This window comes from Lissotriton helveticus, chromosome 7, assembly GCF_964261635.1.
Source record: "Lissotriton helveticus chromosome 7, aLisHel1.1, whole genome shotgun sequence".
NCBI classification, from domain to species: domain Eukaryota; kingdom Metazoa; phylum Chordata; class Amphibia; order Caudata; family Salamandridae; genus Lissotriton; species Lissotriton helveticus.
In genome coordinates, this window is record NC_136068.1 from 171,904,831 (window position 1) to 171,932,590 (window position 27,760).

At 41.8% G+C, this 27,760-nt stretch overlaps 1 protein-coding gene across 4 annotated transcripts in view; it reads left to right on the top strand.

Annotated features, from left to right (window-relative positions):
* SULF2 (sulfatase 2) overlaps positions 1-23,270 on the top strand; it is a 461,118-nt gene extending 437,848 nt beyond the window's left edge. For 2 of the 4 annotated variants that reach the window (XM_078651862.1, XM_078651861.1), the window contains exons 18-21: positions 13,041-13,164; positions 16,445-16,478; positions 18,295-18,348; positions 22,207-23,270. In XM_078651862.1, coding sequence (XP_078507988.1) covers positions 13,041-13,164; positions 16,445-16,478; positions 18,295-18,348; positions 22,207-22,237 — 243 coding nt within the window. In that variant the 3' untranslated portion in view covers positions 22,238-23,270. The remainder of the gene's footprint in view (positions 1-13,040; positions 13,165-16,444; positions 16,479-18,294; positions 18,349-22,206) is intronic. The other 2 variants (XM_078651864.1, XM_078651863.1) reach the window with 1 other exon arrangement.
* The last annotated feature ends 4,490 nt before the right edge of the window (positions 23,271-27,760 follow it).

A 27,760-nucleotide genomic window follows, 5' to 3' on the forward strand; every position in this document is an offset into this window, starting at 1 on the left:
ATTTTTTTAGATACTTTATAGACTTTATATAGACTTTAGCTGCCCGCTGGTATGTTCACGATATATTTTATGTGATGAAATGGTTTCGACCTTTTTTCTGTATAGCCATATTAAGAGCCATTTCATGTGTATTTCTCATATACCAACAAGCAATAATGCATAACAATGCGTGTTTACTTTTGCATTTAATTCATAGCTTAAGTGCATACAATATATATGACTGCAATTTTTCAGTATATTTGAAAATTTCAAAATGCATTTATGTATTTTGGGGTGGTAAGGTATACACTATACTCTATAGTATGTTGTACTATGTTATACTATGCATAGATTAGTAGATATGACCATAGTTAGCGTGGAGTGGGTGTCGTGTATTTCTATAGGTTCTGAATCGATCCCCCTATTCCTGACCCTATTCTGGTTAAACTTACTAGCTAGTTAACTAACAGTCAGCCCATGAGGCAAGAAAACCCCCATGATGCAGATACCGTTATCTGACGCAGTCACACTACGGCACAGGAACGTGTTATCTGATTAGGTCATAACGCTTGAGATCTAATTAGACAAGCGACATTCCTCCAGCCCCTGATAAGGCATACGACGTTCTCATAACAAATCAAACCTATGACAACCTGGATAATCCGTGCGGCCATTGTTTTGATTTCACAGAGAACTTTAGTAAAGAATGTGCTAACGAGCAAGTCGTATGACATCTTTATTGACGTACCTATGTCCATCCTTACGTCAATCCCGGCACCTTTAAGGTATAAATATTGCCGACCTTGCCCTATGCAAACACACGCGTGGTGACAAGACGGAGCAGCCATACTTGCCGAAGCCAAGAGCAGAAGCAGACCCCGCAGGCAGCAGCCCCGCCTTCCTGACGCGCTGAGAGACGCGCTGCTATCTCAAGCCGAGAGACCCAGCACCGGCGCTTCTGGGCAGCCCTCGCAGGCAGCCTGGAATATCGAGAGCAGAGAAAGAGATACCATTCCTCATTCATCCTAAATTCCAGGTACAGAACTGAATAACCCCTCCTAGAGAATTCTTTAGTTATCCACTTGGCAAAAACAAACTTAACTTAAACTGTAACTTTCTATTCCCGCCCACGTATTAGACTTAGGTCAGGTACACGGGGTAGGCGTATTTAGAAACACCAGTTGAGTACGTTTAGTCAAATGTATATGTGTATGTAAATATATTTTAATCATTTTAAACATCATATGGCTCAGAAACCATATCAATGTTTTTACAGTATTATTTTATACTATTGCTTTTAATGTATGCACTTTACTTAACTATAAGTATCGCAATAATATCGATCCATTTCTCTTGTACGAGAAAAGAGACTGATCAATAAATAACATCTTTTATTGAACACGCCCGTCTCTTCCTTTTCTCTACACTCTGATGAGACTAAGAATGCACGTACTGACTGAGTAAAATAATTGCCTTGTGCTCACACGACTCTTGAGATTGACTCTTGATTAGGGGAGAGCAAAGTTGTCATGTTCTATGGTTGTCAGAAACTAAATCCCTTCTTGTCTAATCAGGGGAGTTAATCCTTCCTTGAACATTCGAGAAAGTTTCTAGCGAACTCTGAGCTTAGCTGGCAAACCCAAAAATTAAGTCTAGTATCGACAGTAGTAGACCTAGTTAACGTCTGGCCTAGGCCTTTACTGCTGTAGGTACTATTCCAATGCGCAGAGCCTATTGGGAAAATAGGAGCTACACTACACAATAATTAACTCTTCCATTTTGTTATTGATAGAGTGTGTGGAGACCAAATGGGCTTTGAGGTGCTGACACAGACAGAAGGAAGCCAATTACAAGTAACCGAGCCAAACAAAATTGACAAAACAAAAATGGTTTTATTGATATTAGTATCCATCATTTTTAAAATGCAGAGTTCCCCTAAATACCTTTCTTACCACTTTACCAACCAAGTAATAATAAAGTTATAATTATCTATCAAAAAGAAAGGTTATTAAACCTTTTCTAAATGTAAGATGTTCAGCCTCCATGCAAAGATGTATTGGAAGTGATTTCAACTTTTGACTGCAGCTACGTAGAAAGCCCACTCTTCCTATCTCAACTATCAAATTTTAGGTACTCTCAGGAGGAATTATTAGATCTGAAATTTTGTTGCGAGACACACCACCAACGTTTAATTCCAAAAAAGCTGTTTTTTAAGGTGAACAGTGTTATGCACAATACACATGGCCTTAAACATCTCAAGTGAATGTACTGGGAGTCAATGGAGTTGCTTTCTGACCATTGTTATTGAATCATGTGCTTTTTACGCCACATATATGACGCACCGCATTGTTTTGAATTTATTGAAGATAGACTAGCTGGTCCGAGGAGAATGACACTCCCATAATCGGTTCATGACTGTATCATTCCACTAGCAATAGCCAGTCTTACTAAGATGGAATTCAAAAAAGGGAAATTTTGGTAGAGTATCGTCAGAACAAAGAGGCACAATTTTGATGAATGTGCAAAATATGAAGCTGTGCCTTGATCTGAGCCAATCTGTACACTGAGATTACTCTAAGAATTTGCTGGGGGAGGGCTGTGTTCTCAAGGAACATTCTTGATTCTTCTCAATTCCAAAGGTGATTATTCCAGCCAGGTAGCATATCCACGCCTGTTGGGGCCCTTTCAGTTCTGGTGATGCTGAGCAAGAGCAGAGTGCTTCAGAGCTGCAAGCATGACAGACAGTGCCAACCAAGTACATTGGTCAATTATAATCATCCTTCATGGCTGTAAAAAGGTCTGTGCATGGGACCGTGGGCAGAAACTGAATTTGATGCTCCACACCCAGCTTTAGTCTCTCTGATGCATGATCACATTTATGAAAATACCACACTGTTCTGAAGGCCAAATTATATAACCAATGGACAAAGCCAACAAGTACAATGACATGCACAAATACCAACAGGTACAGTAGTCAGTCTTGGAAATCCTACACACTAGGGTCACCAAGGAATGCATGGGCCTGGGGGAAAAAATAACAACTTTCCTCATGGTTCAAAGCAGACCAAAATAAATGCTTGTCATTGAAAAAACTGGCTTCAGTGAATCTAGTGCCAACCACAGGTACTTCAGTTCAGCAGCCAGCATGGGAGCAAATGCTAATGTAGACTGGCTTGAGAGTATTTTCTCAGTCGCTAATGGTTTTGCCCAGGATCAGCAGTGTTGCCCATGCAAAAATGAATGGACTCCAAATAATCCCTGTGAGTCCTGCAGCAAACGTCACTGCAAGTCACCACAGCTTTAGACTCCTAAACAGAGGATAGAGAAAGGGGGAATTTGAAAATGTCCAGAAAGGAAACATTTAAACCGTTTCAGGGTAGAACCCACAATGTCAATTTCTCCATGGACCTGAGTAAAGATCTCATGACCCACTGTGTCATATGCAACAGAGAGATCCAATATTATCCCTCTAGCCACACTGTTGTCGGCAAAAATTGATCTAATCACACTGAGGGCTGTGGGAAGTAAAACTGTGATTCTGTGGGCAGGGTCGCACTGGGACAAAAAATAGACCTATATAGCAAACCAGATAGCTAAAAAAAGTGACCCTCACTTGCAAATCGGGCCAATTTTTAACTTGTGAGAACATTTAGTATCTGTATTTTGCAAGAAATTGGAGATTGCATTCATTTATGTTTGCTGCAAGGAATGTTTTTTTTTATAATATTAGGGGAAGTTAACAGTAAATATCAGCCCACCTGGCCATAAAGCACGCCCCAAACAACCAAAAAGACGGCCCACACATTGACTTGTCACACTAGTCAATCGGGCACTGCCTGATTGCCCTGCAGGCCAGTCCAGCCCTGGCTGTGAGCCAGTTGGACCACATTTTGCCTGTGATCAAGGATGTTTTGTTTCTCTAAGTTGCTCGACAGCTGACCAGCACTTCCGAATATACCCTGAAGTCTATAACAGTCATATATTTTCAGGAGTAGTCCTGCCTTTCAAAACTTACACAAGCTGAGTTCCAATATGTGGAGCAGGGCCGCCCACAGCCGCCTCCTGTGTCAGTCTCCCCAGCTCCTGTGGATTTATGGCAGCAGGCACATCAAGGGCATGAGAGAGATAAAATAAATTGGTGTCTTATTTGAACCTTTTTGCCAAGGCTGCTTTGATTCCCCATCCTGCCCATTGTGGAAAATACACACAAGTAAATCAAGCAGAAATGTGTATTTGTACAATTTACTTCTACATGTTTTTCCTTCATTTGGAAAACAATTGTGCCTTTCTTTAAAACCCTTTCTGCACAAGACCATGAAATAGAAGCACAATTTTGTCCTCACTTTAACAAAGATGTTTTTTCTTTTTATTCAAGGAGGAAGAAAGTATTTGCACAATGTGTGTGAGTTCTCACAAAAGCTCTCTTTGTGAGTGTTCTATACACTCGGCTTGGCCTCTCTGCTTGCACCAGCCCTTCTCCCATCCTTAACCCTAAACTCACAGCTGTGGAAAATCCAAAATGATGGGAAATGTTTTTCCACTGTGTGTGTGCACTTTGAAAATTCCACTAATCCTTATTCTGTAAAGCAGGTTGTGCAATGCCAAATCACAAATGCTTCTGTTGTGGACCCCAGTTAAAGTTAGATGTAAAAATATAAGTCTGTGGCTCAGACCCCCAATGATAGGCATCAATCACTTATGTGCATTTGAAGGGTGCCTTTACCGGTAATTATGAATATGCAGTTCTAAAACGTATTGTATTTAAAGCTGTATCACTCACCATCGATTCTGGTTCCCATGGTTTGCGAATTCTTGTTAAGAATCGAAGGTTTGTTACTCAGACTTAGGTGAAGGCTGAGTCATACCTGCAGTGGCGTCTGGTAGGGAACAGTGCCAGGGTGGGGTTTAGAAAAATAGAAAAAAAGAAGACTTACCTGCCTATTGCCGGTCACCAGTCGCTGCCTCTCCTCTGTCCTCGCAGTTCTTCTGGCTCCCGGCAGCACCCAGTCTCCCAAACTCCCCTAGCCAATCGGGATGCTGCTGTCACCAGCATGACAGCAGCATTGTGATTGGTCTGAGCGCCATGGTATAGTGCTCAGACAGGGACTGGAAGCCTGAGCATTTTCTCTACCCAGGCTGTGTAATAAAGTGGGTGGAGAACATGCTAAGTGCACATGACAGTTTGGTTGGCCCAAGACAGTAGGCCAAACCGTCATACCCACTCCTCCTCCCTCTGACCGGGTGAGCCCAGCCACACCCCGCCCTAACCTGGCTCCAAGCTTCGCTAAAAATAAAATGATATTAACGTTCTGTTATTAACATTTTATTTTCTCTTTGCACTGCTCCCAGAGCAGTGGGGTGACTCTCTTCCGCCTTAGTGGAGGAGCCGCCCCTGCATACCAGCTCTTTTCACAATTGTTAAATGTGGGCCTAAAAAGAGTCATTGTGATTTGTGGTTTCAAACCAAGTGCCTGCCACTCATTGCCAGAGACAACAACCATAAATACATAGCAGTTTTACATTCCTGGCAACACATACTGCACTTTGCAATGGATGCTAATGTATGTAATTATAGACTGTTATGAAAAGGATGCATGCAGTTGTTGTCCTTGTTTGCTACTTTCACAGTTTGGTAAAGTTACCACAAATCTAGTAAGAGACAAGCACACAATGGGGTAGATTTATTAAACAGTAGCACAGGTTTGCTGGCCCCAAGCAACGTTGCGCTGGTTGAGAGAGCACCGCAGAGCAATATCTATTAAGATGTGGCATTGGCGCTGTCTTACTCAGCACCAATGCACAAACAGGCTGTCTAGTGCCACACACCTACATTTGAACCATAGTCCACAATGTGTGTGTGTTAGAAATGGGGGTCTCTAGTTGGCAATGGTTTGCACCTTTGTCCAAGTAGGGACCCTTCTTCCTAGTCATGGTAAGGCAGTGCTTTAAATGGGCCGGTACTCACCGGTACTGAGTACTGGCACTTTTCCCTTTTCTCCCCTTGAGTACCGGCACTTTTCCTAGAAGGAAGAGAGTACCGGTACTCATGGGACCTGACTTCAACCCAGGAAGCTGTTTTAACAAGCACTGCAGGGAACAAGCACTGCAGGGATTTAATCATGGACACCGGAGCACTTGTCACCAGGAACCAGCATGAGCTGCTTTGGAAGTTTGGAAGTCTTCAGCGCGGGGGAGGGAGGGGGGTCTGCAGAGTGGTTATCGGATCCATTGATCTTTTCATAGTGGGGCTGAGAGGGAGCTGTAAAATCAAATGTGTGGCGGTGGGACGCACTGTTCAGGATTGAATATTCTGTGGACAGAACAGATTTAAAAGTGGGAAAGAAAGTCCAATTGGTCGCACACTGCTTGTCCTACCAGCGTGTAGCACCAAAGCATTGTGGTCCATGAAGTAAGCATCAGCGGGTGCGCCTCTGCCAGGGTCTTGAGCAAAAATCGCTGTCGCGTTGGCCATCCCTGGGATGGCCAACGCGACTTTCTTTTATATACAAGCTCTCTTGAGCTGGTGGGGCTGACGAGCCCGGGTTACGCACCTGCGTGCCACGAGTGGTACCGGACCTGAGAATATTTATTGGCAGCCTACGCAGCACCCCTACATATATGCCTATTCCCTGCTGCCGAGAGGTAACAACCTCGAAACACGTGTCCAGGGATGGCCAACGAGACAGTGATTTTTGCTCAAGACCCTGGCAGAGGCGCACCCGCTGATGCTTACTTCATGGCCCACAATGCTTTGGGGCAACACGCTGGTAGGACAAGCAGTGTGCAACCAATTGGACTTAGATTTAAAAGTGGGTTTATGGCTGTGGGAGTGATGTCCACTGAGTGTTATCTAACAGCGGCACATTAAGTGCACCTGAGGACAGGCACCAGCTGGCCTGCCCGTCTCGGCCTCGGACCCCTCCTGGGTACAGGCCTCGCTGGCCTGCCCTGGGTGTAGGATTCAGGGGGGGGATGGGGAGGAGGCACCGTTCTTCAGCTTTTATTAAGCAAGTGCTTCACTGGCTGCCATTACAACTTGATCTATATTTCCAGAGTCCCTCTTCATTCTAAAACCCAATCTTGTTGTGAAATGTGTTATTTCTGTAAAGTATGATAATGCCTCATACGAGTAAAAGTAACTCCTTCCAGAATGAGTACAGTCATGTGGAGGGCCAACGAGGCACGGCTTTTGAAATTACGAAACATGTTTCTTTATATCAGATAAGGGCCAAGTGTTTGTGAACCTGATTGAGAAAACAAGTTGGAGGAAGGCACTGAAGTCTGCCTGCTGTTTCAGAATGAGTAACACGAATGAACACAGCTCATTTGGAAGGAAAACACTCTTCGGATACTCTTCAATTTTACTTACATTTTTCTTTTAAACAAATGTTCATGAAATGCTAAATTTCACTGTTGCACAAATAAAAGACACATTCCACAAATAGACAAGCACGGTAGTGATGCACACAACACAGTAACGGATACATGCACACAAACGATAATGCACAGACATAGATGAGTACGTACTGCAAAGAAGTACATGCACCAAAGATTCATGCCCAAGCATGCACACTCAAACACTTGCGAAAACCACAAGCACGGACACACAGCACCCACATTCCATTGTTAGACACACACATATAACATGCACACATACAATTAAACACATACCAAATGCATACAAACTCACAAAAGAAACTATGGAGCTTCTACTGGTCACCTTCAGTATCTTGCTGCGCCTTTCTTCACAGCATAATATTTGATGACGTCACATTTCCTTTATGGTTATCTTGATAAATAACTACCACCTATAGTGTGTGCTGTACAAACGGAGCAAAATACACACAATTGATGGACGGAATGCAGAACAAATCAAAGCATTACTGTTTTTGTTGCATAAAGCCTTGTGTTATTTATTTATTTATTTATTTCAAAGGTTTTATATAGCGCTACTGGACCCAAGAGTATCAGAACGCTTTACAAGGATGGTGATCATAATGAGATAAAATTAACAATTAAGCGAAAAAGAGTCACAGTATGATAATGCATTCAACAGGGCTAAGGGGGAAAAGAAACAGAGAGATAAAATTAAGTGGAAAATGAATATTAAAAGTTAGGAGAGAGAGGGGGAGTGAGAGAATGAAGGGATTGAGAGGGGGTGGGAAGAGGAGTGGACAAGGGAAGAGAAAGGAGTGAACATGGTCAGAGTCAGTAAAATTAGATATTCCAATACTTGTTGAGAAGAAGTACATTGAGTTCCTTTTTGAAGAGAGGGTAAGAGGGGTTGCAGCGAAGATCCTTAGGGAGGGAGTTCCAAATTGTAGGAGCGTTACCAGAGAACGCACGGGATTGGGTCTTTTGACATTTGAGTCTGGGTGGGATCAAGACAAGGGAGTTTGTGCTCCTCAGGGACCTGGAGCAACCTGCTTTGTGTAGTTTTGTTGTAAGGTAAGAAGGGGTGTTTTGGTGAAGAGATTTGTGAGTGATGCAGGCAATCTTGTAGGTGGATCTTCTTTCTATTGGGAGCCAATTGAGATTTTTGAGGACGGGGGAGATGTGTTCAAATTTTTTACTATCAGAGATGAGTCTCGCAGCTAGATTGATGACAGATTTCATCGGTGCAAGATGGATTTTAGGGGTGCCAGCCAAAGTGGCGTTGCCATAGTCAATCCTGGAAAGGACAAGCGATTAGACAACAAGTTTGAAATCGTCTGCTGGAATAAATGGTTTACGTTTCTTGAGGTGGAGAAGAGTGAAAAGCACACTTTTGGATGCATTTTTAATGTGGGGGATGAGATTTAGATTCTGGTCGATACTGATACCTAGGGATTTGACATAATTAGAGGTGGAGAGTGTGCAGTTAAGAGCTTTGATGTCATTTATCCAGAGTTGAATGGGAAGGGGTTGTTTTTGGGGGAGAAAAGGATGATTTCAGTTTTATTCTGGTTCAGTTTGAGATGTTCTGATGGAACCAGGTTTGAATTCTGGTCAAGGTCTCATTGAGGTGGAGCTTAGTGAGTTATGACCCTGCAGCAAGGACCTACCTGCAAACAAGAAGGCATATGTTTAGAACCTCACTGTTATTTCCTCAATCTTTTCTTATTTTAAAGATGCTAAAAAAAAGCCTACTTTGGGTAGTAAGAAACACTTATCAGTAAGTGCCATAAATATGGTTATTAGTGAGATAACTAATGGACATATACATCCGACATTCTAACAATGTGTGCAGATTTTGCGCATACAACCTTTGCAAAGTCAAAAAGCTAACCTGCCCCTTGTCCCACCTTAGCTCCTCCCTTAACTTCGCCCATTGCTCCTTTCTGTGAGTACCTGCACTTATTTTTTTCCATTTAAAGCACTGGGGTAAGGGGGATACACTTCTAAAATAACCCCTGCTCACCCCCTTTGTAGCTTGGCACGAGTAGACAAGCTTATCTCAAAGGCAGTGTATAAAGCATTTGTGTACACATACAGTAGTACAATGAAAACACTACAAATGTACATAACCCCATTGTTTAAAAAAAATACGTAATCTTTTTCTAAACCAAACAAGACCAAAACAACAAAAATCCACAATACAGGTCTTAAAAATATGCAGTTTGCAATAAAACCTTCAAATTGTACAAAATATCAACAAAACACAGTTCCACCGATGCTGAAAACGACAGAGTCTAACAATTCCAGCCAACTGCGTCTGTGCAGGTCAGCTAAAGCATCGACAGACTCGAAAACAGTACCTTTCTCATTGCGGCCGACACATGGCTGCGAGTCAGTTGGGCGACTGTCGCTTTTGCGTTACAAGATGGAAGCAGTGCCCTCACGATGTGGTGTAGGCAGCGGCTCGGTGACGATCGTCCATACGGCATCAGTGAGACCAAGGCTTACAGTGCAGGGTGAGGCGGTGGTCGATGCGGTGCTGGCAGGATGCGGTGCAGGCGGCAGAAGCGGTTGATATTCAGGTCGGGCAGCGACGGTGTCGGTGACGTCCAGGCTGGGTGATACGAGGTGAAACGAGGTGGTGCGGTGCCCACAGGACGCAGTGCAAGCAGTGGCTTGGTGACGATCGTCCAGACGGCATCGGTGAGACAAAGGATGCGGTGCAAAGTACGTCAGTGCCTTCTGCGGGGCCTTCAGGGCACGGAATCCTTCGACGGACTCAGTGACAGAGTTTGTTGACATTTTCTTCTGCGGCTACTGAAACCAGCAGTTCCAGAGACGGTGCCCAAAAGGATGGTGAGGTCTTTGTTGTTCCTGAGACCTCTTGAACAGGTGGAAAGCTCCCCTTCCAAACCTTTGGAGATACTTTCTCAAGCAGGATACACACACAGTTTCTCTCCTTGGCAGAAACAGCTACAGCAGGTCAACCCCAGACAGCACACATCAAAGGGGCAGTACTCCTCCTCCAGTTTCTTCCAATCCTTCTCCTTGGCAGATTTCTCTTGAAGTCTAATAGTGATCTAAAAGTCTGGGGTCTGGGTCCCACTTTTTATAGCACAAATGCCCTTGTTCTCTGGTGGTAGAGAAGCTCTTTGCCCAGCCAAAATCAGTTCTGTCCTCTTTGGTGCAGCTGCCAGGAGGTGTATACAGCATTGTCCAAGGCAGACCAGGCCCATTCTGGTGTGAATCAAATCTCCTCCCCTACTCTGAATGCATCCCTGGTCTATTCAGCACAGCCCTGACTCATCCTGGAAAGGCAGGACACACCTCAACCCCCTGGTGGCTGTCTGAGCAGAATGCACATCCCCAGCCCCTGTCACTCCAAAGCCAGACAGTCAATACACAAATCTAGCAGAGGCACACAGGATGGCTAAGCAAAAAAATACCTACTTTCTAAAAGTGGTATTTTAAACACAGAGTGTAAAAACCATCTTTACTAAAAGATGCCTCTTTGCATCCTGAGTTCAGAATAATACATAAACGTTAGCTTCCCATCTTGTCCCAATGGGAAGTTATATTTATAACATGTTATAAATAAACTCCCATTCTATCCTATGGGACAACTAGCCTTTCAATAGTGAAAAACGAAATTGGCAGTATTTCATTATCAGGACATACCACACACATCAGGGCATGTCCTATCTTTGACATACACTGCACCCTGCCTACAGGGGTACCTTGGGCCTACATTAGGGGTGACTCACATGTAAGAAAAGGGAAGGTTAGGGTCTGGCAAGTGGGTGCACTTACCAGGCCGACATGGCAGTACCAAACTGCGCACAGACACTGCAGTGGGAGGTCTGAGTTACATTTACAGGCTGCTCATGTGAGTTGCACAATCAGTGCTCCAGACCCTCTAGCAGCATTTGATTTACAGGCCCTGGGCACACACATTTCACTGTACTAGGGACTTACCAGTAAATCAAATATGCCAATCATGGAATCACCAATCCATAACAACAATTTACAGAGGGAGTGCTTGCACTTTGGCATTGAACAGCAGTGGCAAAGTGCCCAAAGCATCTAGACCAGCAAAAACGTAGTCCAACACACAGCAAAATAACAGGGGGCAAGGCAAAAATACAGGGGAAACCCACGCCAATTATGCTAGGTCTAACAGTGTGCATAATGCTTAGCATAGGTTTTGTACTGAAAGGGTATAATTCCAGTAGAAAATGCTATGTTGAGACTAACTTTAAAACTTTTCACACATTAGATTGTGCAGCACACAGGTAATTTGTGAAAAGTTAGGAGAACTGACCACATTCCTCTTTGTAATTGCCTACATCAAGGAGGCATTATTTTGGGGCACAGAACTAATTCTATCAACAAATAAGACTATGCAACAGGAATCATGGGTGGTAGGTGGGAAAAACCATGCACTACACATGAGGCACCCACTTGAAACAAAATAACACACATCAACACAAAGTGGTGTTTCCTTTACTTTTAGAGCATTTTTCCACCACCTACAAAAAAATGCTGCTGAAAATATTTTTGTCAAAACTTTGTGCTGGTCCGCATCACTTTGCTTGATTTTGTAGCATTCAAATCTTGAAAAATCAACCATTTCTTCTTTGCCTTAAATTATCACGATCTTTTGAAGCACTTTTAGCTCCAGCAGTGTTTTCGACCATCTGTGGCAACTCATGATTTTCCACTCCCTGCAACCAGCAAGGCCGATTATGAAATTCTCTCTTTTCCACTACAAAACGACCTCCTCTAAATTCCCAAATGAACCTGTCTTAACTCTCGAAGCTTAATATTTGATGTACCTCTTAATAAGCGCTTTGATGGTTGAGACTTTTAGTCACGCTAGAGTGAGCATTTGAATATATTTATCATCCATTAGATTTATTGGAAGCTCCCCCATAGGCAGACACATACACCTGTTATTGTTTTTGACACTGTTTTTTTCCTTCACCTCATTCATCTACCACTATTCCAAGCAGTCGCCACAGGGACCCTACGAGTGGTTGTCATAAGTTGTGACTTCTCAATAATGTCTGTCTTTTTTCAGAGAAAAGAGACTAGTGCAGACAGTCCAAGTTCAACATTGCCCCCCCCCCCCGCCTCGCCCCGCCCCGCCCCTCAAAGATAGTCGGCCACCTTGGAGTGACCTTGTCAGCCTACTCTCACATGCAAAATTACAGTGACATCAGAGGATCAGCCATTATTCTACAGATTCTCAGCCATGCAGTTGCATGAGGCTATCAGGACACAAAGGCAGAAAGAAGTCTTTCCTTTCTCTCCATTGTCCCTTTTCTGTGTCAAAGGTTAATTTTGTTTTGCAGTGTGTACTACATAAATCCTTAATTCACCGGGAGGTCTTACAAGGAAGAGGGACTAGACAACATAGATATTTGTCGAATTTGGGGATACTCCCACCACCAAACAACAATGAACAGTTGTTTCAACACATACCTCCATATATGATAATGGTGCCCTGCAAGGGCCTCTATCTATTTCAGACCAATTTCCAGGAAGACAGTTTAACCGGATGAATTTACATTTGTGTACCAATTTGAGCTCTTTGAAAGAAATGTTGGGAAGGGTAGTGCACACTGAGGACGCGTAAAGGATTGTTTTAATCAATTTTAATGGAAATCTTCTTTTCTCCACAGCTCATTAATGCAGTGAATACCTTGGACAGAGACGTCCTCAATCAATTACACGTACAGCTTATGGAAATGAGAAGTTGCAAAGGTTATAAGCAGTGCAACCCCAGAACAAGAAACATTGACCTCGGTGAGTAATAGCTATGAAGAAATTCCATTGACTTAAAAGAACTCATCAAGACATTTTTATCAGTGTTAACATCATATACGATCGTTTTGCACTTTACTTGAATAATAGTAAATTTATTGTATTGGGTACAATTTAAATACTTCTACATATGCGAACACATTTCACCCATGTATATGTAGCCGAGTAACTTGCTTGTGAGACGATGGTAGTTATGCATACTGGTATGGGGATATTGCTGTTTATTGAAATATTTGTTATTTATTTATTTTCATTAATTTAATTTAATGTATTGGGAGTATTAATAAAGCATTAACCAAGCCCCAGAGGGCAATCAGTATGCTGTACAACAGGATAGGTATCCTACAAGTGAGTATAGAGGCATGCAGGTACGTTTACAGTGAGAACTCGGGAGAGGAAAAACATTAAATTGTAGAAGAAATGCATCATCACTGTTGGATAAGGGAAAGGATACAGTCTAGAAAGGTAGGACGATTGTGTAGATGTAGTTGGTGAGAACAGATGAAACAAAAAACAACAAAGAAAAAAACGGTATTTGTGCCCTCAGCAGTGGCGTAGCTAGGGGTGGGGCGGGGGGAGGGGGGGCAATTATGTGGGCGTCCATGCGGCACTGGTGGCCTGTTGCGGCCTTTATCATTTATTTGGGGACACTGTGTTCCCAAATAAATTATAAAGGCCGCACGCGGCCCATTTTGAAAGTGCGCGCTGCGCGCACCTGACCTGCCGCTGTTATAACTGCGGCAGTCACAGTCTTCAAAAATTACGGCCACGACGTCCTCCCGGTCCCGAGTTTGAATTCGCTGTCCGTCCCAGCCTCCAGAGCCGTCAATCAATCTTGTAGCGCGCGAGCGCTACCAATGACGGCCCTGGGGGCGACATCAAATAATTAATTATTTGGGCCAGACCTGCCCTCGCGTCGCGATGAGAGCGACGTAGCAGTGAGCGTCATGCGCTTCACCGCTACGCGCTCTCGCGCTCATTTTGGCCTGGGGCAGTCGGCACTGTGCTGCTCTCTGGGAATCAACCACCCCTGGCTGCCTGGTATAGAGACCCTGGAGCGAGTCACAAGCGAGGTAATAGAGCTTTCAGAGGGCATATTTAGTGAGTGGCAGCATAGATACCAACAGGGCTTTAAGTGGGATGAAAAAAATGGGGTTGGCCGATTTAATTAAGGGCGTGGTTTTAAAACACACTAAAAAGCTGTGTTTATCATAGTGTGTCATCATGCTCACTCTGTCTACATGAAGGATCGCTGCTTCTTAGCAAGAGTTTCAGAGGTCCACTGCTTGACCTGTGTATGGTGTTTACCTGGGATTGCACTCACATGATTGGCCATCATTGTTTGCTCATTTCGGATGCAGTGCATTCGATTTGTGGTTCAAAGGTCGTTCAGTCGATTGCTTTGATCTGTTTATGAAATTTACATGGGGGTGCATTTCAATTTCTTATTTTTTTTATTGTTGCTTGCATTTTAACGTGCCACCTTAGTGACGGCCATAAGTCTATTCAGATTTAAAGATGGCCCCTAAAATTTGCCTTGTAGTCATAAATTCAGACCCAGGTCCTTGTGAAGGAAGCTAGTCTAATATAAATTCTGCAACCGATGAGGGACTCACTGACAAGTTTTCATGTTTACTAGCACATAAACACAAATACCTTTTGGGCATTCAGTTTTGTACCAATATTAAACACGTCACCAGTTTTTGCATCAGTGGATGGATCCTAATTAAAGATCCATTGATGGCAAATCAGTTTTGAACAATGTACTATATGGTTTACATTGAAAACACAAGGACAATTCTACTGTTTAAAAGATGGAAACTGAAACAATAGACACCAATAACTAGCTCCAACATGCAACTAGAATCAACTAGTCTTGTCTATGTTGCTTTTTAGTAGTTGTCCAAATCCCATTTGCCACCAATATGATCTGAAATAAGACATATGTAACTGGTCAATTGGAATGTCTATAAGGTAACCACTTACATGAAGTGGGAGAGGGTGTGGCCTAACACCTAGAGAGGACGAACTAGGGGCGGAAGAATCAGGTGCGAGTTTCAGCAGGGAGGCTCAACATCCTGTGATTCTGGGCAAATCACTTAATCTCCCTGACAAAACAAGCATTTTCAATGCAATAGGTCTCATATTAATGAGAGTTTAGGCTATTGGCAATGCAATAGCTTAAACTCTCGTAAATGCAGGACCTATTGCAAGTATTTGTTTTTTCACTAGCGGCCCTGCTTACTTATTTCTTTTGTTTACTTGTTTACTTACGCCCATGCAGCGCTTTCATATTCATAAAGGCTGCACCTACACTGCAGGTGTGCAATCAATCTTTGAAGAGCGGTGTGGAACCTCAAGTCTGGAAGAAAGCAATTGTCAGTGTGTTCCCTCTTGTACTGCCAGTCACCGGTGTATTCAACTGTGTAGCCTTGGACCGCGTCATGTATGTGCATGTAACTTGCATGATCGAGGTAACTACTATTAGCGGCAATACTACGTGTCTCTCGGACCTCTTTCAAGTGCTCGCCGTCCTTTTTCCCCAAGCGCCGCCACCCCCCCACCCCTCCAGGGCCGGAAATCCGAGGGATAGTCTCCGGCGCCACAAGCTCTAGCTATGCCTTTGGCCCTAAGAGTTTAGTCTACCGGTGCTAGGATTTTCTAAAACATGTGAGTATTACTACCTTACAGGTTTCTGTCAGAAACATTCCTCGATGATTAAATAGGAGTCATTTTATGAGCTCCACAGCAAGTGCTCCAGTTCACCTGAGAACTGAAAGGTATATCTATCTATTGATCTAGTCAACCTTGTAAGACTGCCAAAAATTACTTACATTCTAGCAGAAACGAATATCTCTCCCTCTCTGTATGTATATAGATGGATAAGCACTATTGAAGTTCAAATAAATAACTTACATTATTTAGAGCAACTGTATTAATAGACACAATCACACCTTTATTAATTACAGTGCATAGGTCAAATTCCATATTTCCATGATACAGCAAATATAACACAAGAAAAACACCTTTATTAATTACAGTGCTTAGGTCAAATTCCATATTTCCATGGTACAGCAAATATAACACAAGAAAAACACTGTTTACTTCTTCACAGATTGCATGCTACTACGACTTTAGACGAGGTAATAAGGCCTCTTCAGTGTGATTGTATCCAGACATTCCCTAAATTCTAGTAGGTTTTCAATTTTGTGTGAATTTTTGCGCGTAAGTTTGACTTTTTTCTGTTTTTTAATTTTTGTAGGTATTAAAGACGGCGGAAGTTATGAGCAGTACAGGTACAATATTTTGTTGCTTGCTTGAAATTATTCCAATGTATATAAGACAATTATACACTGTTTTTGTGGCTTCGAAAGAATAATGGCTGCCATACTGTTCGACAGGTGCATTAAATAGAGTCTGCAACTACATGATGAGGAACCACCTGAAAAAGGCTTAATCACACTTTTTCCCTCATACATTCAACTCCAAGGTTTTACTGATTAAAAAACATCTCAACCATATATTTTTCAGTTCATAATGCCTATTTTCCCTGGGACTCTTTAACCGATTAACAGTGGCGGCAATTCTGCGGTGCGGCGGTTTAGCAGAGTGGGCGGGGCCGCGTCGGCCAACGGACGTGCTCAGCACTACGGAGGTAGTGCTCACGATGGCTGTTGACCGACGAACGCATGGAAGGGGTTACATGACAGAACTCCAAATTGTGGGTCTGTTATTTGATTTAAATTTCACATTGAATTATTTAGGGCAATATACAGAGTATACGCTGATCTTTTTCTTTTGTTTTAAGATGATAAACATTTTATATTGACTGTGCTCTTCAGTGTCGTATACAGGCTTTCCTTCCATGCATTCTGAGAACCTTGATTTAAACCTCACGATTATCTTTTCAATTTCCTCTAGAACTACCTTGTCCCTTGTACCTTGCAACGTGCACCATCTAATTATTTCATGAAATGTACTTTTTGGTATATTTCAAGCCCCTTTTAATATATATTTTGGGGTACTCAATTTAATGTTCTTGATTGGCAGAAGTTCTTGTTCATTTACCAAGAAGCTGAGACATGTAGCATACTCACCAAGTGCGGCCATACAGTTTACAGCGGTGGGGCGGGGAGGGGAAGTCGACAGACGACAGGATAGGGAGAGTAAAATAAAATATTTATAAAACCACTTACCTTGCGCTCGCCACATCGCAAGGTAAGTGGTTTGATTTATTTTTTATTTTACTTTCCCTATCCCATCATTTGTCCACTCCCCCCAGCTCCGCCCCTGCCACGCCTCACCACTGTTAACTGTGCCTCTAACGCCTGGTACTCACCGAAAACGGGTGACTTTTGACATCAATATACAACTCTTCCAACATAAATCTTGTTGGATACAGTAAATCTCAATGACACACACATGCTCTTAAAGATTGTGGTCCACATTGTTCCAGAAATTGTACTCTGGAGTGATAACTACTAACTACTGAATGCCAACGAATGGTTCCCCGAGTTAACTGTGGGAGACTGATACTTTTCACAATACATATCTGGCAGCAAGGTCATTTCAATGGCTTCCACAAGAGTTATGCCAGAGATTCAAGCACATCCTATTGGTGTCCCTACAGCCACTGAAGCAAGTAGACAGTGCCTGGGAGAAACATAAGATGGTTTAAAAGGTCAATGGGTAGGGGCAATGAGCAATCTTTTGAAAAGTTGTGGTAATGAAATATCTTCTATAAGTGTAATTTACATCACAGAGATATGTTCCCAGCTATGCTTTATTGCAGTGGTGGTAATTCCTCAGTTGTCGAAATTGCACTCCTGGAGAAATTACCCTACTGCATTTTTAGAGGATTATGTGTGACCACCATTTTTTAAATAGGGCCGTAGTCTGATATAAACAAGTTACAGAAGTCGATTACTCCTTGATGTCTGGGTCATTGATTTACAAAACCATATGTTTCTATTACTGTCAAATGCTTGATTATTCCTGCACCTTTGGGAGCATGCATGAAGAACCTCAAACCCCTGAATTTCCTGGACTTTGCACTGTTGTTCTTCTTGGTGATGGTTAACTTTTTCTTCCTCTTTGCTGCTTGACTAATAGGCAGTTTCAGCGTCGGAAGTGGCCCAAAATGAAGAAACCAGCTTCCAAGTCCCTGTGAGTTAGGAGTACTTCTGAAAACATATTTGCATTAACTTAACATCTGTTTTTCTTTTCTTTATTGCATGCAGCCTATTTCTTCAATTTTTCTTTTCTGCTTCACTAATGTACATCATTTTTATTCTACTCTACTACTAATGAAAACCCTGTGCTAGCTTTGCCACTCTTCTGTTGTAAAGGTGAACTTTTGTACAACATGCCCTGTACATGTATTTAACTTTTCAACAGAACCCTTTCCTGTCACAATTAATGCAAATATTGTTCACATGGCTCTGTACGGTCATAGTTATCATTTGCCATGTGTACCAAAACACATTAAACAAGACTCCCTAGTACACCACCAGTTACTCGTAGTGTTTGCTTGCTGTTCTGTACATTGTTTGGGTGGAGTAACTTTTCTAGAACTGAATCAATGTAAACGAAACTCTCCATTGGTTTAACCAAAGTCCAAGAGTTCACCATTAAAGCAGCAGTGATGGTTCACTGTTAAAATACCTTGCCCATTTCCCTTATGTTTTGTCTGTTTCCGCTGATTATTTATTGTTGATATTTAGTTATGTAACCATTGAAAAAAGTATTTGAAGCATTTCCATCATCAGGAATGAATCTAAATAAAAATATATATCTGTAAAGTGAACAGTAACATCAGTGGGTTCTCATATTTCGTGTTCATAAGTTACAGAATTGCACCACAAATCACTAGGGGTAGAAATCTGTGTAATTACTTATATTACCTTTTTAAAACATATGTTGCTATGTTCAACTTTCAGTAGAGGACCTTCAACAAATATGAGCTTAATTCCCAAACAGCCTCTGCAGTCGTGGCGGAGACCTCACAGTCACAGTGGGAATTTGCACTCGTGGTGGGACCTCCGCAATGGAAAACTTCTATACGGAGGTACCGTCACGAATTCGGGACTCCCGGCGCAACTGTGATGCCTCTGCTGCAACTGCAGAGGCCGTTTGAGAATCAGGCCCTATATTTTTAACACTAAAAACACTGCTACAAACAAACTATTATAACAGATCAGGATTGACAGTTTCATCATGTATCCACTGTGACCACCATCCTCTAAATGAGGTTGTACATTATTTTCCACATTAACTATGAACAAGCACAGACAAACATGAGTATTATTGTTCAAGCTTCCATGTTAAGCACCACCAATTCCTTGACAAATAACACAAAAATGTGAAGGACCAAGAATTAATTCTGTGTAAAATGTTTTCATGGTTTAAGACTCATCTGTAATAGAGCACAAGCATCATTTGTGTGCCAACTCTTAATGATTGCTTATATTTATTCAGTCAAAGGAAATGCAGGTGATTCGGGAATGGAGAGAATGAACCCTTTGCTAGTATTATAGGCCATGTCCTACTTGAGAAGGTACTAAAAGAGATGTAACTGTTGATTCATACCTAATAGTATAAACAAGCAAGCTGTTCCAAAAGTTAATATTATTTTATGAGATTTTTAGTTTCATCAGTTCTATGGCAAACTACAACAATGGCCGTTGCCACTTTAATTAATTGATCTGTAATGTTAGTATTGGATGAGATAACTACAAAACATTTCCTAGTGCCAGTCGTCTGAAAAGCAAGGACTGATGCACAGATGTTCTACGCTTGACCCTATTGCCCAAGGCTTTTTTTCCTGCCCCTTCACAAACCAGGCAACACAAGCAGACTGATTTAGCAAAGGGTGGTGTCTTATAGTCCACTTAAATAATGTACAATGTAATTTCCTCCATAAGTTGAAGTTCTTCTTCTAGATTCTTAACATGAGGGTTTACATATTTCATACTATTTCTATGGCGGAGTTAGTGCTGCCAGCAGAGAAACATTCTCTCTGTTGACAATGTCACTTACAAAGGAAATTATTCTTTGAGAATTTTATGGTAATATCCTCTTAAGCACTTGAATATGTCACATCAACATTTCAATGTTCATGTGATGGTAGAGGGCATAGTGGTTAGCACAAATTTTAAACATTTACTACTTAATTATGTCCATCTGCTAGTTCTATGCCTGTTTTCACCAAATTAATTTTGTCAAATTAAATGGATTAGTTCCCTTCTGTACAATATTTCTTACTTTGCCTAGTGAAAAATCAGAATTCTGGAAATAGTAACCTAGTATTAATTATGTGATGCCTCCAGGAAGGTATAGTATATGTAACCAATAAGTGTATACAAAGAGTTTTGAACACAGCCATGAAATATTTAGTGTGACAATTGTGGATGCACCGCACATTTTTCAGACATTTAACTTAGTAGGAACCTACCCATAACATAGCCTTTAGACTTCCATTCCTTTCTACTCATACCAGCTATATTTTATATAATCTATGTGTCCAGACTGAAATTGTTCAACCACAGTTAGTCAGTAAAACAACTTTTCCAAGCAGCATACCCAAATCTTCTTTTTCAGCATAAGGAAGTACATGCTTTATCCAATTCTCAAAGCATATTTTATATGTCAGAGAATCGCTTACGTCATTTCCATTTTTTTCATTTTTCAGAGTATGACACTATAGCATAGCCAATTTGTTTCCTGATGAAAAATTACTAATTGTTAATGCTGCATGTCAACCACAGTTGACAACAGTAGAAATTTAAATATACTTTAACAGAACATTTTCATTAAATATCTTACTAAGGCAACCTGCATTTATTGTTCACACTTTTCTATTACATTATGCGTAACATTGTGTTTATTTCTAGATACAAAAAAAACTGACAATATAAAATCCTAGTAATGGTATTCCTAATTGAAATATAAGGTTTGTCATAATAAATCTCTTACACACTGGTCCGAAAAGTAAAATGAAGTAAGTTAGTGAAAATATTATTGTAATTTAGTTCACAAATAGCTTCAAATTGCCTTGCATTCGTGTTAACATCAGTCAGTTCCTTCAGACGCTTATCAAAAGCAAGAAGATCTCCAGCCTTTCACATATCTTATGAAGATATTAATCAGGGTCCGAGAATCCTAACCTAGGACCTTTTCCACTGGACTCCTTATTTCAGCACCTACACCAAATAATTAAGATACACCCACAGGCTTCCATTCCCACCTGTTCCAAAGGAAATCTGATGTAGCTTGAATGATTCATCCTAATATTTTTGCATTTATTGGTTTCTAATTAGCTCTTATCTCCACTAATGAAAATTTGATTTAACAATATTATCATCATAAGTAGATAATACACATTAATGCACATTATGGTGATCAAAATTACAACATCTGCTGCCGAGAGAAGATGCAGTCCCAATTATAAGTATGATCTCTTACATACATATCAGACAATGTAATCTCCTCAGTGATGTAAATTGAGGGCAGATAAAGGATGGAATGCGGTAATATGGGCGCAAAGGTGGAGTACAACACAATATTCATGCCCTAAATAGTCATTTTGGATTTCTTTCACACTCATAAACCATGTAAATTTCTCTTACATTTTCATTCCATATCATGTTCTTTATTTTACTGAGTCCATGTAGAAAATACTTCTTTAAGCGGTTATTATAAAATGCAATGTAACATGCCAGATGGGTACTTTTTATTTGGAATAGTGTTAATCTGGGATTTTACTTGTATATCAAAATATACATTATAACATTATGCATGTATAATATCTCTATTATTTGAACCAAAATTTATTTTAAATTACCCTTCTTAAAGATTTATGAACTTTGTAAGTGCAGATATCTATGTTTAGCCCCGTGGGAACTGAATTAGTATTCTGTGACCGATAAATCTAGCTATAGGTGCTTGGTGATGTCTTAATGTTTTTTAGCAAAGTGGTGATGAATACATCGTAATCTTTACTCATGTGTTTATCTCCCTTGACAGAGGCCAACTTTGGGAAGGATGGGAGGGCTAATCATCAACCTCTGGACCTCAATAAAGAGATACACTGGCTAGAACTTGAATCTTTGTACAAACCAGATGAAAATATGTAGGACATAAGAAAGAGGTCTAAACACAGCCTGAATGAACTTTGAACGTGGAGTAGATAGAATGTTTGCACTGTTAAAGTAATTGAAATAGACACAGTGAATATTTTGGACTAACTTTGAGTAGACATCTCTTTCTAAAAGGTCCACTGTAACACCTGCTTTTGCATTGGATTATACCTCACTTGCTTCACAAAGCATTGTACTTCAAGACATCACCACTAACAATCTTCAAGGATTTCACAGCAAGAACTCTGATGGTGCTTTCTATACAGTCTTTGATTAAAAATCCCAAACAGCGAAAAGCACATAAATTCCAACTTTGACAACCATACAAAACCGAAATATAGAAAGAAACAATGTGTAAATAAAAATCAAATGAAAAGAAAGAAGGTTTTATTTTGTAAGAGTTGCAACAATGAAGGCATGGAAGACCTCTATAACAAGGGACCAAGAGATTGATTTAACTGCATTGAAGATCTTACCTCTGTGTATGAATACGAACAAAGAGTGGCTCTGGTTTTCACAGAGGGCCTCATTGTAATGTAAAGTGTATGTGTCCGTCCATTTGAAGTAAGTTGCAAATGAATAGAACATCTTTTTAATTAAAATTGCCAGCTTCTGAAGATACCTTGTAAATAGCCATTTTGTTCCAATATTAAAAGTTCCTTGAACCTGTTAAGAATGTTGTCAATACGTGTGGGATGCCCAAATACCCTTCTCAAAGATTCACTTATATGGTATTTTACAACATTTACATTTTTTAAAAAAAGCACTGCCTTTAGATTTACAAAAGCTTTGGATTCAATATTTGTATTCCTGGAGTGTATTTTTCGGATTGCTTTCCAATTGGAAATAGAGACAAAGTAATGTTGACAGGTGGGATAACCCTAACACTCTTTAAAAGAATAAAACATTTTTCATTATTTCAGCAGCCAATAAAATGAATTGATTACATAATTTGAGTTGTCAAGTTATACTTTTATATTTAAAAACAAACATTAATTGATGTGATCCTACACCATAAAAGTGTATTTTGTTGTTATTATACACAATTTAAATAGAGTGTACAGGGATAATTAATAATTCTGTATAAATTCTGCAGTATTCATCATTCTGTTTTCCATGAGCATCTGAAAGTGGTACATTACACCTTATGCCTTGTCATATTGTCAGCCCAACCTTTATCACTTAGAATGTTCAGGATATGTTGAGAGGCAGTGGTATATGAAGGACTGCTGATAACATATGTTTGTAGGAAAAAATTATTCTGAGATTATTTTAGTAGCAGTGTTGATAGGCAGGTCTAGATAAAAATGGTGCCTACTTGTACATCATAGGTAATGTATAAATGCTTGGAAATCAAGCCTGAAAACGTTCAAACACCGATATGTTTCATCAGCTATGTAGCCTGTCATGCTAATTCTTAAGTCAAATATTAATAATATTACTTATTTGTGATTATTGTCCAACATTTTGTAGCATTCCGTATTGTTCAATTGAGTGAAAATATCATTATAATAGGTTGTATTCATGATTACAATGTTTCCTCCTTTGTCTGCTTCATGAATTTTAATGGTCTTACCTTTCTGAAAGGTGAACATGGCATGCCTTCCTCCATGAACTAGGTTACACTTTGCTGATGGTGTATGCGTCGCCTTCCTTTAATGCTCATATATATCCAGGTCCCTAATTTCTGATTGATGGAATACTTCAATGCCATTACCTGACAGAAAGTCTGATATACATTTTTATTTGAACTCAAGCCAACTCTCTTGAATACATCTGCTGTCTGTATCCTACTCAGATAAACATTTTGTTATCTTGGAAGAGCCTTTTTCACATTCTGTGATGAACAGTAATGGGTAAAGTATGCAAAAACAGGCTAGAAAGGCATTACACTTGCAACTTTGACTGTTGATTCATATCATGGCTTAATTTTTTTGTCTATAAAAAGTGTATTCAGTTTTAATTTATGCACAAACTTGTACATATCTATTTTTAATGTATTTACACAAATCTAGCATGGTTGATTCCCAGAACTATTTTTCAATACAAAAATTATGTCACTGTGCAGTTCCCTGTCTGATAAACTTATAACAGAAATGTTTGTTGCAATTCTATGTTCTCCTATTGTTTTATTTGATCATTTAAGAAGGTAGAAGCATAGTCAAGGAGTAACAAACGGTTAGTTATTTTTCCTGTAATAGGAGAGGTTTGTACACCATTCTATTCCCCGTCCGTGTCTCCTATCGCTTGCCCCTTTTACTTTTCTCCCCCTTCTTGGTACCTCCAACTCTGTTCCAGTTCTTATCTGTAGGAAAGTGCCTCTTTTTTACATGGTCACCCCCTCTTTTTGCCTGGTAAATGCAATTTTGACTGAAAGTGCACTGGGTTCCTGCTAACCAGGTCCCCAGTGCTAAATCTCTTTCCCAATAACATACAATTATTTCCCCAATTGGCAATAACTTTAGCACTCCCTGTAAGTTCCTTGTAAATGGTACCCCAAGTACCTAGGGCAAGGAAGATAAAGATGGTTCCTAAGGGCTGCAGCCGGAATTGTGCCACCCTAGGAGACCCTCATGCAAACTGCTACGGCAGGCTCCTTGTCTTGGTGCAGACAAAAGTGAAAACACAACATGGCACCAAGCAAACACTGCACAGCCCTAACACACTTTAACGCACTTTACTACATGTGTGGACATATCTGCATGAGCAGATATGTCCCTGTGCTGGTCCGTCAAATTACTACAAGTACAAGTGATCAGGGAAGCCATTATAAAATACATGGGCAGGGCACTGTTCAAAAATGAGTTCCACAGCTACACAATGGCTTCACTGAAACCAAAGGTGTTGGTATTAAACACCTCGTATGAATAAGCCCACACTGATGCCAGTGCTGGATTTTTTAATACATGCACACAGAGGCCACCTTAGAGGTGCCCCCTGAAGTTCTAACCCCTGCTAGTGTGCTAGCCAGCCTGCCACCAGATATGAGTTTCTGACTTCCATGGGTGAAGGAATTTGCTCTCAGGTAGTCAAAAATAAAGCTTGCTTGGTCAGAGTGTGTTTACATCCAATCCCACCCCACAGGATGACCTGCAAATTAGCATTCTAAGGCAAGGGGGCTTCAAAGAGCCCACTGCCCTCGGTATGCAAATCTGGCTTCCCTCACAGAAGAGGATGCCCCCCACTCCCTGTCCAAGGCCCATTTGGTGCCTGGGCAGGCAAGAATATTAGTAGTCAGACAGGTGAGTTCACCGTCAAGCTAGTTTCTCTCCTAAGATGGGCTACCTGAAGTGAATACAAAATTTCAGAGTCTGCAATCTTTATGATGGCAAACTTAGGAACTTTGGAACAGGGTTATGCCTACTTCCCACAAGAAGTGGTCATATAGGGGACATGGTGACCCCAAGGGTCCTTAGCTCATTGATGACTGCCCTACATCCCCTAATGCACCTAAATCTAGTATTAAGGGGAGCCCCTGGCACCAGGAAATCAATTCCTGCCGACCCAAAAGAAGAAGGACTGAAGAGAAGCGAAAAGCAAGAACTACGGAAAAAGCATCTGACTTGGTGTCAACCCTGTTGCCATGTTCGTCAATTCACGACAGTTTCACGACAGTTTCACCAAATTCCACTCCCCTTGCAAGCTGCTGTGCCTGCAAGAGCCTGTGAGGACTGCCAGCACTTTTACAAACACCTAGGAACTCCAATGGAGCAGCAGAGCTTTTGTCCTGCACATACCACAGAAAGAACTGTGAGGACTCCTGGTCTTGTGTAAATCTGACACAGGCCAGTACCACTCCACCCATCGCTCCAAGCCCGGCTTGAAGTGGGCAATGGTGCCAGCATGGTCCTCCAGAGAAGCCCACCATGGGTCTGCCAGGAGGGGACCCTCAATACCGCCCTCAGCCTATGTGTGCTGCCACCGTTACCGCGAGCGTCGCTGGTGATGAAAACCCGATGCCTCAAAGCACCTCTGCACCTGTTGCCCCTTGCCCGTGGAGAAGAGGAACAAAGGTGTTGCCACGTCCCAGAGTATTGCAAGACCTGAGGCCTCCTTTTGGTTCAGCCAGACTGGTCTCCCAGTCCAAACCTGCAGCCTCTTTTCAACCAGACCGATACCATAGGATAACACTGGGCACCCGACACTGAAAAGCATCTCTGCACCCAGCCTCGCCAGGGCCACCCAAGGTGACATGTTGGTGCTGCCTTGGACCTTGCCCCATGTAGGAAAATAGGATCTTTCTGGCATAGTTACCCCTACCTTTTGCCTGGTGTCAGTGTGTTTTGACTGTAGTGCACTGGGATCCTGGTACTCAGGACCCTAGTGTCTGTGCTCTCTCACCTCTATTCATTGGTAAGTACATTGTACACCCACACAATTGGTATATTGATGTACCCCTGTAAGTCCCTAGTATATGGTACTAAGGTACCTAGGGCATTGGTACACCAGGTGTCCCCCATGGGCTGCAGCATGTATCATGCCACCCAAGGGAAGCCCATGCAAACTGTCTCTTCAGGTCTGCCATTGCAGCTTGCGTGAAATGGTGCATGCACCTTTCACTTCTGATATAAGGGTTTCCTTATATCCCAGGCACTGCACTTAAAACCTATATGTCACCCCTAAGGTAGGCCTGTCAGCCCACAGGCAGGGTGCATACTCTATGCATGAGGGTGGACAATGAACTGGACTGAACCAGGAACAAGACAAAGGCTTCTTCTGGTAGGAAGTCTCCTACCGCAACTTCGTCTCCATGCTCTGCCAAGTTCTGCAACCTCCGTGGCGGTGAATCCTCCTGAGTGCCCCTCGACTCTGCATGCATCACGATAGCAAGAACGAATCTCCCTCAGTGTGAAGGAGTCACTCACCTTCAACCGCAGGCACCTCGACGATGACCGACTGACCGACTTGTGAATCCTGCGTTACACGGACACCTCCCAGCTCTACAAAAAAAGTGGTAGTTGTTTGGATCTCCAGAGGCCTGACCAATCTTCCCTGCAAGTTGGGAGACTGCAATCCCACTACAGCCAACCAGAACGGCTTCCATGTGCACCGTGTCTGTTTGCCTTTGCCAAGGCTCGTTGTTTCTCTTGACCACAGATTGTAAATAGGCAAGCTTCTCTTTTAAGTCCAAGTTCAAATGGGGGTTTACTTATTAAACCACTTCTTTTATAGTTCTCTTAGGTCAAGTTACTTTACTCTTGCTTCCTGTGCCGGTTCTAGGGACCTTGGGCCAGTCCTAGGCCTTCTGTGCGCTTCGCAGCGCTCTGTTCGTTCTCCGCAGTGAAATTGACGGAGACTCTACCGCGGCTCACGCATCGGGCGTGAGCACGCCTGCGCCGTGAACGGCTCTTCCCCTCGGCTCGGGGACAGAGTCAGTTGCGGGCCGGCTCGGCGGTGCGGGAGGGCTCTGGGGACAGCGCGGCAGTCAGGGGGAGCTCAGG